Source organism: Grammomys surdaster, unplaced genomic scaffold, assembly GCF_004785775.1.
Source record: "Grammomys surdaster isolate TR1022 unplaced genomic scaffold, NIH_TR_1.0 252, whole genome shotgun sequence".
Lineage (NCBI taxonomy): Eukaryota > Metazoa > Chordata > Mammalia > Rodentia > Muridae > Grammomys > Grammomys surdaster.
This window is the reverse complement of record NW_021604693.1, coordinates 1,417,237-1,431,200: the sequence shown is the minus strand read 5'-3', so window position 1 is coordinate 1,431,200 and position 13,964 is coordinate 1,417,237. Positions and strand designations below refer to the sequence as shown.

Sequence of the window (13,964 nt, the reverse complement as noted above, 5' to 3'; positions counted from 1 at the left end):
GAGTGGCTACAGCAGGAGCAAGAAGGCAAGAGGCAAGAAAACGGGGAGGAGGCAAGCAGCCCCTGTTATAGTGGGTCAGGCCTACCTGACAGTTGCTAGGTAACTGTGGGGCAGAGTTTAGACAGAATGCTAACACAGATACTCTCTCCCTGTCTGTCCTTGCCTCTACCCTTTCTACAACAAGAAGGCAGCCAGCCATCTACAAAGTAAGACTAGCCCTCACCAGAACTCCATGATGCCAGACAGATACCCAGACCTTGGACCACTGTCTATGATGCACATGGCATACTGGGATGAATGCACAAATGCAAAAATAATAACTTTTAACTGCTAGGAGGAAGACTTGAGCCCTGCAGAAGTGAGAGTCTGTGTACTATGAAAATTCCTTCCCTGGGGAGATATAAGCAATGTCTACTACTCTTTCCCAAAGATCCCAGCAACAGGCCAAAATACAATTTTGCCACAGATGACCTGGGAAACCACTGAATTATTGTGCTTTCTAACAAGGCACAAGTGAGTGGGTGCAGGCAGAGGCAAGGACGATGCCGAAGCAGCAGCACTGGAAGGTCTGCACCTAGCCTAGATGATGGCGCCTCCATGGCTGCGAAGATGGAGCACACCCCACTCTATATAGCCTCTCCATGAGACACCCGCCCCTGTCCACCACATCAGTTATGGTAGAATTGCATACAAAATGCCTGTTAGGAGCAAATAAATACTCAAGTGAGGGGTCAGTGACCCTCTCCTTCCATGAGGGAATGCCAGTGGTCCTTGGGCCTGATTGCGATTGACACAAGTAAACACAGCAGATCTAACGATGATCTTGATTGTTCTCCTCAGAGGACAACACAGCTAGAGATCCCTAACAGGACACTGTACCCCTTCTCATACAGACACACACGGATGATAGACTTGCTGCTGCTTCCAGTGCTGCCTGTCACCATACCCCATACCCGGGGCCTGGGACAGCTGGCGTGGAAGGTTTTCAATTAGATGCTTTATTGTGAGAATGGTATCACCACCCATCACAACCCGTTGTTCAGAATAGACAGCCAACAACTAGAGTCCTCATGTCATGCATGTGATAGTCTGGAGTCTAGAAATCAGCCACCAGGTGGCAGTAGCAAGTCGGCAGTTTAGCTTGTATGCAGTTTTGACAGATTTGTTCAGAAGCTCCTCTCGGCTGGAGGAAACAGGCAAGTGAGAGAGGAACCAATCTAAGGAATTAGTCAAAGGGTCAAAGGCTCTTTCCTGTTACCATTAGGGTTAGCTAGGACATTTCAGCCAAGAGTTGACTGACTCCCTCAAGTTTACCTCTGTTCTCTACATGAGAATTATGGCATGCATGTAAACAAGTGTGCATGCACACACCCCCAATAAAGAAGTATATACATAAATACACAAATAAATATAAAACACAGAGAAAAAAGAAGCCAGATAAGGGAGGACCAGTGGCAGAGCTAAGTGGGTTTGGGTGCTTGCTCTGCAAACCTGGCAGCCTGAGCCTTATCCTTAGACCCCATGTAAAGAAAGGAGAAAGCTGATTCACACAGCTGTCCTCTGACTTCCACATGTGATTTGGCATGTGCATGCACGCACGCGCGAACACACACACACTGGTAATAAATAACAAATATTCCTTAAATTTAAAATAAAGCTGACTGTATAGTACAAGAAGAGTGGAGGACCTAAGGCTATATACGTAAGCCTCCTCTAGAGCCATGTCCAATCTGTGAAGTGGGAAGCCCTTGGAAGTGAGAATGTCCTCTAGCATGTAAGGGAAGGTCAGGCTCCAGCCAAAGACTTCACATGCATGTCAAGCAATCATCTACACGACGACGATTGTCCCTGACTTTGTTCCTAAACCATCAGGAGTGGAGGGGGAAAGACGACCTTCCCTTTGAGGACCTCAAGCCATATAGGTCACTGTGTTCTGTCTTTATGTATGACCCTTGAATGACCTACAGCAGTGGTTTCAACCTTCCTAATGCTACAACCCTTTAATAGAGTCCCTCATGTTGTGGTGACCATAAAATTATTTTTGTTGTTACTTCATAATTGTAATTTTTCTACTGTTATGAATAATAATGTGAATATCTGATACGCAGATAGCCTTGGGTGAGCCCTGTGAAAGGATCAAGACCCGCAGGTTGAGAACCACGGCCTTAGATGTCCTAGGAACCAGTCATTTATCTTGCTAAGTTATTAAACCTGGTAAGACACGGCTGACCCTCCAGCACTCACACAGCCTCACAGCCGTGACTGTCCTCCTGGGTCAGAGTATGACATCTTACATGCCTCACCAGGTCCTCGATTTTCTGAATGAAAGGAAGGATCTTCCACGGGGTCTCAGATAACAGAGTCCCCAGCACTTACAGTGAAGCCGAGCCAAACTTTAAATTCTGTTGACTGTTCTATGCCAGTTTCCTACTACCTAAAACATTTCCTCCCAGGTTGGGAGTGTGGAGTGGGGGTTTGGGTTTAGGGGGCGAGGTGGGGAGCTGTTACACCACGCAACAGGCCTGGTATGAAAGGGGTTTATTGGAGAAGCCGGCAAGAGTAAGGACCTGGAATGGGTACAGACGGGAGCAGAGCCATAAGGGGAGAGAAAAGGTGGGCAGAGAGAGGGATGGAAGCACTGAGGACAGAGAGAAAGACAGAAAACGTCCTGGAGCAGAGAGTGGGGGCTGGGGTAGTCCGCGATCTTTTTGCCCGGAAGCACACACCTACTGCACCTGGCTGCCGGCAAGTCAGGACATAAACAATTGCTAGGTCCCTGAGGTCAGGCCACTGAAATCAGCACTATACTGCTTCCCTCCCCCGCTTGCCCAGCCAGAGGCTGCCTGGTTCACAGATGACGCAGTTTATGAAGCCAGATATGAGCTCTCAGAGTAAGTGGCAGTAAGCCACACAGAGGTCAAAAGACCTGAGACCCCTTATGGATAATTTCACATCAGCTCCCAAAGCAGAATTACCTGCTTTCACTATGGCTCTCGAGCTGGAGACAGATTGAGATTTATCCCCTACGTTGTACTCAGTTTATGGTTTCCGTGTGACACACCCATCCTTCCATCTGAAGACAAAGAAGTCAGTGAGAAATGCATAGCCCAAGCCAGGTGTGGTGATGCATACTTTAATCCCAGCATAAGCAGGCTATCTCTGTGAGCTCATCATCTACCTGGTCTACATAGTGAGTTCCAGGAGAGTTAGAACTATAAAGAGATACTGTCTTTTTTTTTTCTTTTTTTAGACAGGGTTTCTCTGTGTAGCCCTGGCTGTCCTGGAACTCACTCTGTAGACCAGGCTGGCCTTGAACTCAGAAATCCACCTGCCTCTGCCTCCCAAGTGCTGGGATTAAAGGCGTGCGCCACCACTGCCCGGCTAAGAGATACTGTCTTAAGACAAAAAGAAAAATCACCTTATAGCCCATAATACCTTACCAAAACATGAGCTGGATAGTTTTTTGTTTGTTTGTTTGTTTTTAAGATTTATTTAGTGCCGGGCGGTGGTGGCGCACACCTTTAATCCCAGCACTTGGGAGGCAGAGGCAGGCGGATTTCTGAGTTTGAGAGTTCGAGGCTAGCCTGGTCTACAGAGTGAGTTCCAGGACAGCCAGGACTACATAGAGAAACCCTGTCTTGAAAAACCAAAAAAAAAAAAGATTTATTTATTTTTATGAGTACCCTATCACTCTCTTCAGACATACCAGAAAAGGGCATCAGATCCCGTTGCAGACAGTTGTGATCCACCATATAGTTAACTGGGGATTGAATTCAGGACCTCTGGAAGAGTAGCCAGTGATCTTAACCGCTGAGCCATCTCTCCAGCCCTGAGCTGGATAGTTTTATATCAACTTGACATGAACTAAAGTTATTTGAAAGAAATGGTTTGATTTGGCTTTGGTTTTCTTGTTTTTGTTTTTTCTTTTCAGGACAGGTTTTGTCTGTACAGCTCTGGCTGTCCTGGAACTTGATCTCTAGACCAAGCTGACCTCAAACTCATCGGTCTACCTGCCTCTGCCTCCCAGCTGGAGGACATTTTGTTAATTAGTGATCGATGGGCGAAGGCCCAGCTCATTGTGGTAGTATTACACCTGGGCTGGTGGTCCTGGGTTCTATAAGAAAGTAGGCTGAGACAGTGTTAGACTTAAGAAGAAAACATCTTGACAGCGGTCTAACTTAGCAAGCTTTGTCTAACGTGGTCAGCTGGCTGCTTCTCCCAAAGCTGTGATTTCAGGAAGCAGCCCTCACTGGCTTTTGAGGTCTCCGTTGTGAGGAAGGGCTGGGGCTGACAGAAGAGAGCTGACATAATTAGATGCTTGTACTTGGACAGAAGAGTCAGGGACTCAGAGCTCAAGGCTGCCTGTGGGATAGATAAATGCAAGAATACATCATGTGGCGGGGCATCACCAAGGTAACTGGGAAAACACGTTTCCATTAGGCAACAGGGTAATCATATACCACAGGTGTTCAGGAGTTCAGCAAGGCAAAGGGGTGGGTACACATCATGCGGCGACAAGTTCAGCGCAGGTTGAGAAACGTGGCTTGCAGTATACATTAGGCGTAGGAGACAGAAATTTATTCTTGTAAGGTATGGAGACTTAGTAACAATGTGGCTTCTGTTTTGATTTCATACACGCCATGAGGAGCAAACCAATAAGCCTCTGCATCAGCTCTTGCCTCCAGGTTCCTTCCCTGCATGAGTTCCTGCCCTTGTTGCTTGTGGTGATAAACTGTTATATGGGAATACTTTTCTTTCCAAATTGCTTCTGGTCATGGTGTTTCATTGCAGCAATAGAAACTCTAAGACAAAAAACACAACCATGGACTTTTGGCTCTACTCTCTGGCTTCTTACCCATTGCAACAGGCTCACAAAAGGACTATCCTGCGGCCTTGCAAAATGGCTCAGTGAGGATAAATGTTCTGTATTGGCTTAAATAAAAATGTACACCACAGGCTCATATATTTGAATGATCAGTCTCCTGGGAGCGGAACTATTTGAGAACGATTAGGATTAGGAGGTGTGGCCTTGTTGGAGTAGGGGTGATTTTGTTGGAGGAAGTGTATCTCCTAGGCCTAGGCTTGGAGATTTCACAAAGCTCAGACCAAGCCCAATGTTTCACTGTCTGGATGCAGCTTTTGACTACTGCTCCAGCTCCATGTACGCTGCCGTTCTCCCCACCGTGATGATTGTTTGGGAGGAACCCTAGGTTCTCCTCCTGTATAACTAAGAAACCCTGTTTGCTCTTCTTCTCCCAACCCCACTTGCAGGAAAACTCCAGGCTAACACGTCATCTCTACCTGTCTCCCCATTTCCAGCAACCCACCCACGAGTGCATTCCCAGGGTCTCGGCTTTTTGCCTTATACAGTAATAGTCGCTGGGTGTACAAACCCAGCTCCTAGCTCATCACCCCGTGCCCAAGACCCATAAAACCCCCTCGCTTTAGCTCAGGCTTTTGACTCTATTGACCTTCATCTGTGAGATCGGTTAACTCGCCCAAGAGCTGCCCCTCAATAAATCTGGCTTTATACTCTTAATTTGGTTTGAACTGGCTGGTTTTCATCATCAGAAAGACCTATTAATGATAATGGACTAATACTCAAATTGTAAGCAAACCAAAGTGCTTGCTTTCATAAGATTTGCTATGGTCATGGTGTCTCTTCACAATAGAACAGTAGCTAAGACAGGTGCTTGCCACCAACACCAACAACATGAAGTCTATCTGTGGGATCTACTTAGTTGATGGAGAAAATCAACTCCCCAAAGTTCTCTGACCTCCACACATACATGCTGTGGTGTGATAGTGAGGAATGGAATCCACCACTAGGTGGAGACTTGACATCGTCTCTCCCTTAAGAGGCACGCTAGTTGAGCAGGCCAATCACTCAGACCAAGGGTCCACCCCTGAGGAAGGTGAATCCACCTTAAAGGGATAGGGATAATGACTAACCCCTTAAGGTGACTGTGCACTTTGCCTTCCCAGAATTCTTGCTCCAAGAGTCCTTATAAGCTACTATGAGATTCAGCTGAGTCTGCCCACCTCTCTGAATGCCTGACTCTTTCTACTCTGTCTTTTTCTTAAACCAGCACTTAAGTATGCTTTCCCTGGTACCTTGGGCTTCCTTACTCTCCCTCTAAAGCTCCCCTTCCCACTGTATACCCAACCTCTATGATGACATAATTCAAACAGCATGGTTTCTCTTCTCTTCTCCATTTTCCTCTGAGCAGCTGCAGAGATTTATAGCTTGCCTGTTCTGGGCTTTTTTTCTTTTGAATCCTAGTAATTCTTTTTTTCTTTGAGCTGAAGTTACAGGCAGTTGTAAGCTACCAGGTGTAGGTGCCTAGACTGAACTTGGGTCCTCTGTAAGAGAAGTTTGTGCTCTTACATGGAGGGAGCCATCTCTCCAGTCCCACGAGTAGCATTTTAAATAAGATAAACCATGCTGTACAAGCATGTACAACTAAACCTTAGATCATAAAACATGAACATATTCATTATATACATATATATGTCTGTCTGTCTATATGTATGTATACATACTTGGTTTTACACACACACAGTATATGAGATTTGTGTTTTTAAGATTTGCTTTTATTATTTTTAATTATGTATATACACACAGGTACCAGTTGAGGCAAGAGGCACTGATTCCTTGGAGCTGGAATTACAGGTGATATGAGCTACTTAACATGGATGCTGGGAACTAACCTTGAATCTTTTACAAATGTGGTACCAGTAATTAACCCTAGAAACATCTCTTCAGCCCCCATATGGAGAAAGTTTGTATATTGGGTTGTGATGTAAACTTTGTCCTTACTCTGTTCCTGTCCAAAAATAAATACTAAAATATTTTTAAAAGAAGGAAGGAAGGGAGCAGGAATGGGGAGGAAGGAAGAAAGGAGATAGTTCAAGGCTAGCCCGGTCTACAGAGTGAGTGCTAGGACATCCAGGGTTACACAGAGAAACCCTGTCTCAAAAAAGCAAACAAAACAACCTCCACAAATCTGAATCTTCATTAAGTAGAAAGAGAAGAGGAGGAGGTAGAGAATCATAAAAGCAGGATTGGGTATGCACTCCACCAGAATTGAAACACAAGCCAGCAGGAATGTCAAGTGGTAGGAATTGCTTCCAGATTTGTGTGTCTAATAATGGCCAAGCATTGTTTAGTCAGATAAAAGAGAAAAGTTAAATTAATTAATAAAGTCAGGAGATACTGGAAGGCAGCCATGCTTTGGAAGGTAAGAGACATAACAAGTTGAAAAAACAGGCTGCAAGAATGGTTTGTGTTATTTTTACAACAGTGAGGGCAGCCAAGAGCCTAGTGGGAAGCAAACCAAGCTAGCCGGTTTCCAGGTCAAAGTTCTACTATGTGAGGTCTGTTTACTGTTGCCCTGGCAACAGATCCCCATTGGAGGTAGTGATGGATCTAGTCACCTTGTAAATGTGCCTGGAGCTGAGGTGGGAGCGCGTTGGTCTCTGTTTGGTCTGTTCTGGGGTAAGGTGGGAGGAGGGGTTAGAAAGGGTTTGGATGGGAATCAAGGAAGAGATCATGAAGGAAATGATGGAGCTTCTGCTTCCTGTCTGTCACGAAGAAGCTTCTCGGCCATACGGTTCTACTTCACGAGCTGCCCAGAAACATGGAGCCAAATGACTAGGGACAGAATCTTCTGAAACCAGAGCCCTAGATGAACAGTTCTTGCTTTCTTCTGTCAGTCATGGGACTGAAGTGATACAAAAGTGATGCATCTTCACTTCTGGAGATTCTCACTGTCCAGACAGTGTCAGGTCAGGACGGGACCAACATAGCCCCCTTCCCTAGTCCAGTTCAAGAGTATTATGTGCATAACATAATAAATTCCAGTATAGTAAACACCCTTCAAAAAAAATATTTCCAGCTGAGTGCCATAGCTCATACTGTAATTCTGGTATTCAAGAGGATGAGGCAGGAATATTTATTCAAGTTCAGGTCATCTTAAGTTACAGAATAATACTGTTTCCAAAATGCAAAAAACTATTACTTTTTAAAAAACTACCACGGGCAATGGTGGCACACTCCTTTAATCCCAGCACTTGGGAGGCAGAGGCAGGCGGATTTCTGAGTTCGAGGCCAGCCTGGTCTACAGCCTGAGTTCCAGGACAACCAGGGCTACACAGAGAAACCCTGTCTTGAAAAAATAAAATAAAATAAAATAAAATAAAATAAATAAAAAAAAAAAAAAAAAAATTAAAAAATTACCAGAGAGATGGGGTAATGTACTTGCCTAGCATGTAAAAGGACATGGGTTCAATACCTTGCACCAAACAAACAAAAAAACAAAAAAAACAAAATACTGGGAGAGAAAAGAGATTGAGTACTTTAGTCTTATAGATTTGGGGGCCTGGCAGAGCACTGGCTACTCTTCCAAAGGACCTTGGTTGAGCTCCTGGCACCCACAAGGTGACTCACCCACCTGTAACTCTAATTCCGAGAGATCAGATGCCTTCTTCTGACTTCCTTGGGACCTGCAAGTGACACCATGCATACAGGCAAAAACACTCATATACGTTAAAAAAAAAAAAATTACCAGGAGGCAGACAGATGACTCAGTGGGTAAAGTTCTTGCGGCTAAGCCTGACAGCCTGAGTTCAAACCCCGGGACTTACAGGATGGACAGAGAAAATCAATTCCTGAAAGTTGTCTTTTTACCTCCACACATGCGGAGGCACTCGGATCACTCCTTAAAATATGTAATTATACATTTTTGCTGGATATAGTAGAATGAACCTATGATCCCAACATAGCCCGAAAGAGAGAGAAAGGAGAGGTTGGGGGACAGGAAATAAGGTACGTGAAGGACATAGAGGTTTTCAAGGGAGGATAAAGTCTCTAACAGTTAACTGGACGTCATTTACCACAGGCCAGTCACTTCCTTTAATCCTTCAACAAGCCTAATAACGTGGTGAAGGATGATTAACCCAGTGGAGTCTGGAGGCCTAGAGTGTTCCGGAGGGGCTGGTCACCGAGGATCCCAACTTCTCTGTCTATCTCCAGGTATTCTCTTCTCATCCCACAGGCCTATACCCAGTTTTGCTGGGGCGGGGAACCACCAAAAGCAGAGCTCCTGCTGTACCAATCGAAAGTAACTATGGTGCCCAAGCAGATGAGGACCAGTCCTGCCAGCCCCAAACGGATGAGGTTTCCCTGGGTATAATCCAAGGAGCCAGAACCTGTGAGCCAAAGAGAGGGAGACAGGGTGTTGGTCCAGTATCCCAGAGTCTTGTGCTCTTCTGTGTTTCTAACACACAGATGGAGTTGTTTCTAAGTTAAACGGAGTTGATGTCCCCAGATCCCCTGGGTCTGAAGGAGGAGAGCCAGAGCATCTTACCTTCATAACTGATGACCAGTGGCTGGCTGCGCTGTGATAGCACATAGGGGGCGGAGGGTGTGTGGTAGTAGCAACAGTAGGTGCCAGGTGCTTGCGGGCCGATCAGAAGGAAGTCGGCCCAGGGCTGCGCAGAGTCGATGTATTGCAAAGGGGTTGCCACGCCCACGCGGTACAGCGCAAAGCTCATGCCTGGTATGCGGCCTGCACAGCGCAGACTTACATTGGTTCCTGAGGCCACAACAGGCCCAGGCATTGCCACCAGTGATGGTCTGGGTAGCTGATCTGTAGACCACAGGCAAGGTCTTAGATAGGGTGGCCTATCTGTCTCTAATCATCCTCCCTCTCCTCCTCCTTTCTCTTCTGCCTCCCTTCCCATCCCCCAAACTCACCTTCCTCTTATTCAGTAAGTTTAAGAATCTCACAATCTACCTCCCTATTGAATCTCTCCTTGTGTTCCTTTTCTACCCTCTCCTACCCTCTGTCTTCATCTCACTCCTCTGCCCTTCTCCCATTTCTTCCTGGGCCTCACCTGTTACCAGCAGTTCCAGAACATTACTGGGTTGAGACCAGACACCCGGCCTCCAGTCTGTCTTGCGGTAGCGGCAGTGATAGCTGCCCTCCTGGGCCGGAGTCACCTCTTCCAGGAAGAACTCAGCCAGCTCAATGGACACATCCCGGAGGAGTAGAGGGGTGACAAGGCCAGTTTTGAAGAGTGCAAACCGCCAGGCAGGTTGGGGTGCATGACAAATCAAGGTTACGTTGATTCCAGGAGTCACAACTGCAGCAGGATGAGCCCTCAGCCGTGGCTCGGGGTATGAGGCTAGGGGTGCTTAATAAAGAAGAGTGCTTAGGTCCTTAGGACCCTCCAACCCAGAAGCCCCAGGAGCCTAAGCAGAAGTCGGTCACCGTGAATCTCTATAAAGAAGGGGAGGGCCTGGAATACAATCACAGCTAGCCCAAATTAGCTGACAATCACAGGAGTAGTATTCTACCTTTGAGCTTTTCCTCATACTTATTTGCGCTAAGGATTGAATCTAGGCCTTATGCATTGTGAGTAATTACTCACTCTACCACTAAGACATAGACTCCTCTGTTTTGTTGTTGTTGTTTTGTTTGTTTTTTGTTTGTTTGCTTTGAGACAAGGTCTTGTGTACCCTTGACCAGCCTTGAACTTGCAATGTCGTGGAGTATGACCTTGGATTCTGATTCTAAGCCTGTGCCACCAGATCCTCCTGGATTATAAACCTGTGCTAACATCAGGACCACCACCTCTCCCCCCAACATCGATGCTGAACTGGGGCCTACTAGACAACCAGTCTACCAACTGAGCTACACCCCCACCCCCTTCTCTACAGTTTTAAGGCATAGTTTCAAAATGTCATACCAGAAATTGTTCTGCCTGCATGTATGCGTGAAGGCCAGAAGAGGGCACCAGATCTCATTATAGATGTGTTGGAAATTGAACTCAGGACCTCAGGAAGAGCAGCCAGTGCTCTTAACCACTGAGCCATCTCTCCAGCCCCGGTTACTTTGTTTTAACGTACTGTTACTGTTTTGTTTTTGAAACAAAGCTTCACTATGTAATTCCTTTTGTCCTCAAGCCCATTAATGGTGCAGGCTGGCTTCAGACTTGTAATTCTTCTTTCTGCCTTAGCTTTCCAAGTGCTGTGATGACAGAGCTGTCGCACCACACCTTGATAGAAGCAGTTATAGTTTGCAACACGTCAATAATTATTGCTATCGTTTGAACAAACTCAAGTTAATTTTTAATATAACAATGTTAAAAGGTGGGTCCTTAACGAATAAGAGAATGGGGGTGGGGCTGAAGATGACTTTACAGTTAAGAGTATTTACTGCTTTTGCAGAGGACCTAGGTTTGGCATCTAGCACCCATATCGGGCAACTCATAACTACGTGTAATTCCAGTTCCAGGGGGACCTTTATACCTCTGACCTCTACAGGCACCTGCACCCATGTCCATCCCTTCTACACAGACACAAGGTTATGGAACAGGATACCAGATGTAGTGATGTACCTGTAATCATCCCCCAGTGAGGAGCTGGGGTGAGCTTAGTGGTGGAGCCCCTGCCTACAATGCCTCAGTGGGGAACTGGAAGTGTCTCTCAGTGAAAGCACTAGCCCACTATGCACATGACCAGTGTTTCTTTCTTTCTTTCTTTCTTTCTTTTTTTCTTTCTTTCTTTCTTTCTTTTTTTCTTTTGTTTTTTCAAGACAGGGTTTCTCTGTGTAGTCCTGGCTGTCCTGGAACTCACTCTGTAGACCAGGCTAGCCTCGAACTCTCGAACTCAGAAATCCACCTGCCTCTGCCTCCCAAGTGCTGGGATTAAAGGTGTGTGCCACCACAGCGCAACTTTTTTTTTTTTTTGAGACAGGGTTTCTTTATGTATCCTGACTGTCTTAGAACTTGCTCTGTAGACCAGGATGGCCTTTGACTCAGTGATTCATTTGTTTCTGCCTCACTAGTACTAGAATTAAAGGCATGCACTGCCACTGGTTGGCTGTTGTTTTGGGTTGTGTTTGTTTGTTTGTTTTTGAGGCAAGGTCTCATTATGTAGATCAGGCTGGCCTTGAACGCTAAGAAATCTTCTTGCCTCTGCCTTCCAAACACTGGGATTAAAGGTGTGTCCGGTCACTGCCTATCACCATAGGCAATTCTTATTTGTAAATAAATTTAAAAAGGAACACTAACTAGCAATTGGGAAATATCTCTAAGACAGAACATAAGTTTAACACTTGAGACCCAGAACAGAATGAGTCATGAAATACTAATTTTGATCTGGTAAGAGAAGGAGGAAGTGCGTAAATGTGTGATGTGTCTGACGGCTTGGAAAGCTTTCGGTAGAATTCAGGAACACAGGAGGGGGAAGAGGAAGACTGTTGCATCTTTTAGTAATGACCGAGTCGTTATAACCTTGAGTAAATATTGGCTTTATTATTTAAATAGATTTAGAATTAAGGTGCTGGAGAAATGGCTTAGCAGATAGAGTCCTTGTTGCCCTTGCAAACTATTGGGGTAGGACTCTCAGCACCACATGGTGGCTCACAACCAACTGTAACTCCAGTTTCAGAGGATCCTCCTGCCTTCTGAACTCTGCAAGCACTGGACATGCATGTGGTGTACATAATATGCATTCAGGCAAAAGACTCATATACATAAAACAAAATTAAATTAACTGACAACTCAGGTATGAATGGCTTCCCAGTGATTCTTATTGGAAATTGAAGTGTAGTGGGAGAAAGTTGAAGAGAAAAGAAATATCTCCTCCATCAGAAAACCCAGGAAGAAACCATCTTGGGGTGGGGGAACCTTCCTTTTGGGCCCCAGTAAGAGAAGCTGGTATATTTGGCCTTGAGGAATTCCTATGTCTGGAGCCCTAAAATATGCCAGGATCTGAGCCTATTGTTTACCTGTATATAATTACATGAAGTCCTCACTGCAGCCAATTTTCCTAAGGAAATGGAGGCATCAAGACCCCTGGTTTGTTCAAGAACATGTAAAGGTTTCCTTAACATCCACATTCATGGTCTTCTCTACTCACCTGTAACGGTTACTAAAGGGATGAAGGACAGGGGAGGAACGGGTAGGGGGCAAGGAGGAGGGACTGGAGGAGGGAGGAAAGGAAGGGTACGGAAGTGGGGTGGTGGAAGAGACAGGAGAAAAGGGAGAAGGAAAAGAAGCAAGGTATGCAGGGGAGGAAGGGATGGAAGGAAAGGAAGAGAGGGGAATGAGGGAATCTGAGGTGAAGCTAGGCATCAAAATAGAATGAGTTGTGAGGCGAGGCGTGAGCTCACACGAGGCGTGAGCAGTACGAAGGAGAGCATTTGGGGTATACCACTCACCGTTTGATGTGAAGTCGGCACGACACACAGGCCCTGCAGAAGGTCAGGAGCCAGTTTTTACAAAGCCTTTTGTGACTCCCAGTCTTCCCTCCTTGGGAGCCCTAGACACTGATTATATTGTTTCTTTTTCCTCTGAAAAGTAATAATCCTGCCCCTGTCTTCTTTAGGATCAAGCAAAACTCCGGACTTCCATTCCCCATACTTAAGAAGCCAGCTGTCTGATCCAAGAGGACAGGCCTCTGTTCTCCAACTTTCCTACGAACAATACTCTGCTCCTTGGGGTTTCTCTGCCTTGAAAGTTGATGTCTAGATGCCCTCCTCCCTCCAGCATGTTAGTCCTGCCCATTTGCCATGAGAACTGAGTACATTCTTTGACCCCCAGATATCCCTTACTCTCCTCTGCCTGGAGATCCAGAGAAACCTATGCTCACCCCAGACCCAGCAATCTGTCTTCCCCCATTTAGGACTCAGGTATCTGGGTACCAGTCCTGCCTCCTTTTTCTAAATTGGATATTGAATTCCAGATGATCAGATATAGCCCTCAGCCCAGGCAAGGACCCACACACAGGGGAGGGACAGCTCACAGAGAGTCGACAGCTGGAGTATCAGTGACAGGATCATGGCGGGCACTCTCCTTGGAGCTGGGGAAAAGGCTGACTCTGCCTTTTACTCTCTGAAGAAATGAAGCAACACCAGAAAGCCTGTTTAGGGAACAGAGGAGTCAGGTGGAGGCTC

General features: G+C 46.0%; 1 protein-coding gene across 1 annotated transcript; it reads right to left on the bottom strand.

Moving 5' to 3' along the window:
• Window positions 1-9,058: 9,058 nt before the first annotated feature.
• Window positions 9,059-13,850, bottom strand: Oscar (osteoclast associated Ig-like receptor). Its single transcript, XM_028775033.1, has 5 exons — window positions 13,796-13,850; window positions 13,230-13,262; window positions 9,898-10,197; window positions 9,369-9,650; window positions 9,059-9,210 (listed from the first exon to the last, which is right to left on the bottom strand). The coding sequence occupies exons 1-5, from the start codon at window positions 13,848-13,850 to the stop codon at window positions 9,059-9,061; spliced, it is 822 nt and encodes a 273-aa protein (XP_028630866.1).
• Between the last annotated feature and the right edge of the window lie 114 nt (window positions 13,851-13,964).

Excerpts from the sequence above, each read along its gene's own strand:
- Oscar (XM_028775033.1), bottom strand. The coding sequence starts at position 13,850 with ATGATCCTGTCACTGATACTCCAGCTGTCGACTCTCTGTGAGCTGTCC. Across the intron at positions 13,263-13,795 it reads CTGTGAGCTGTCCCTCCCCT|GGCCTGTGTGTCGTGCCGAC; the intron begins GTGTGTGGGTCC and ends GACCTTCTGCAG. Across the intron at positions 10,198-13,229 it reads TGCCGACTTCACATCAAACG|CACCCCTAGCCTCATACCCC; the intron begins GTGAGTGGTATA and ends TTCTTTATTAAG.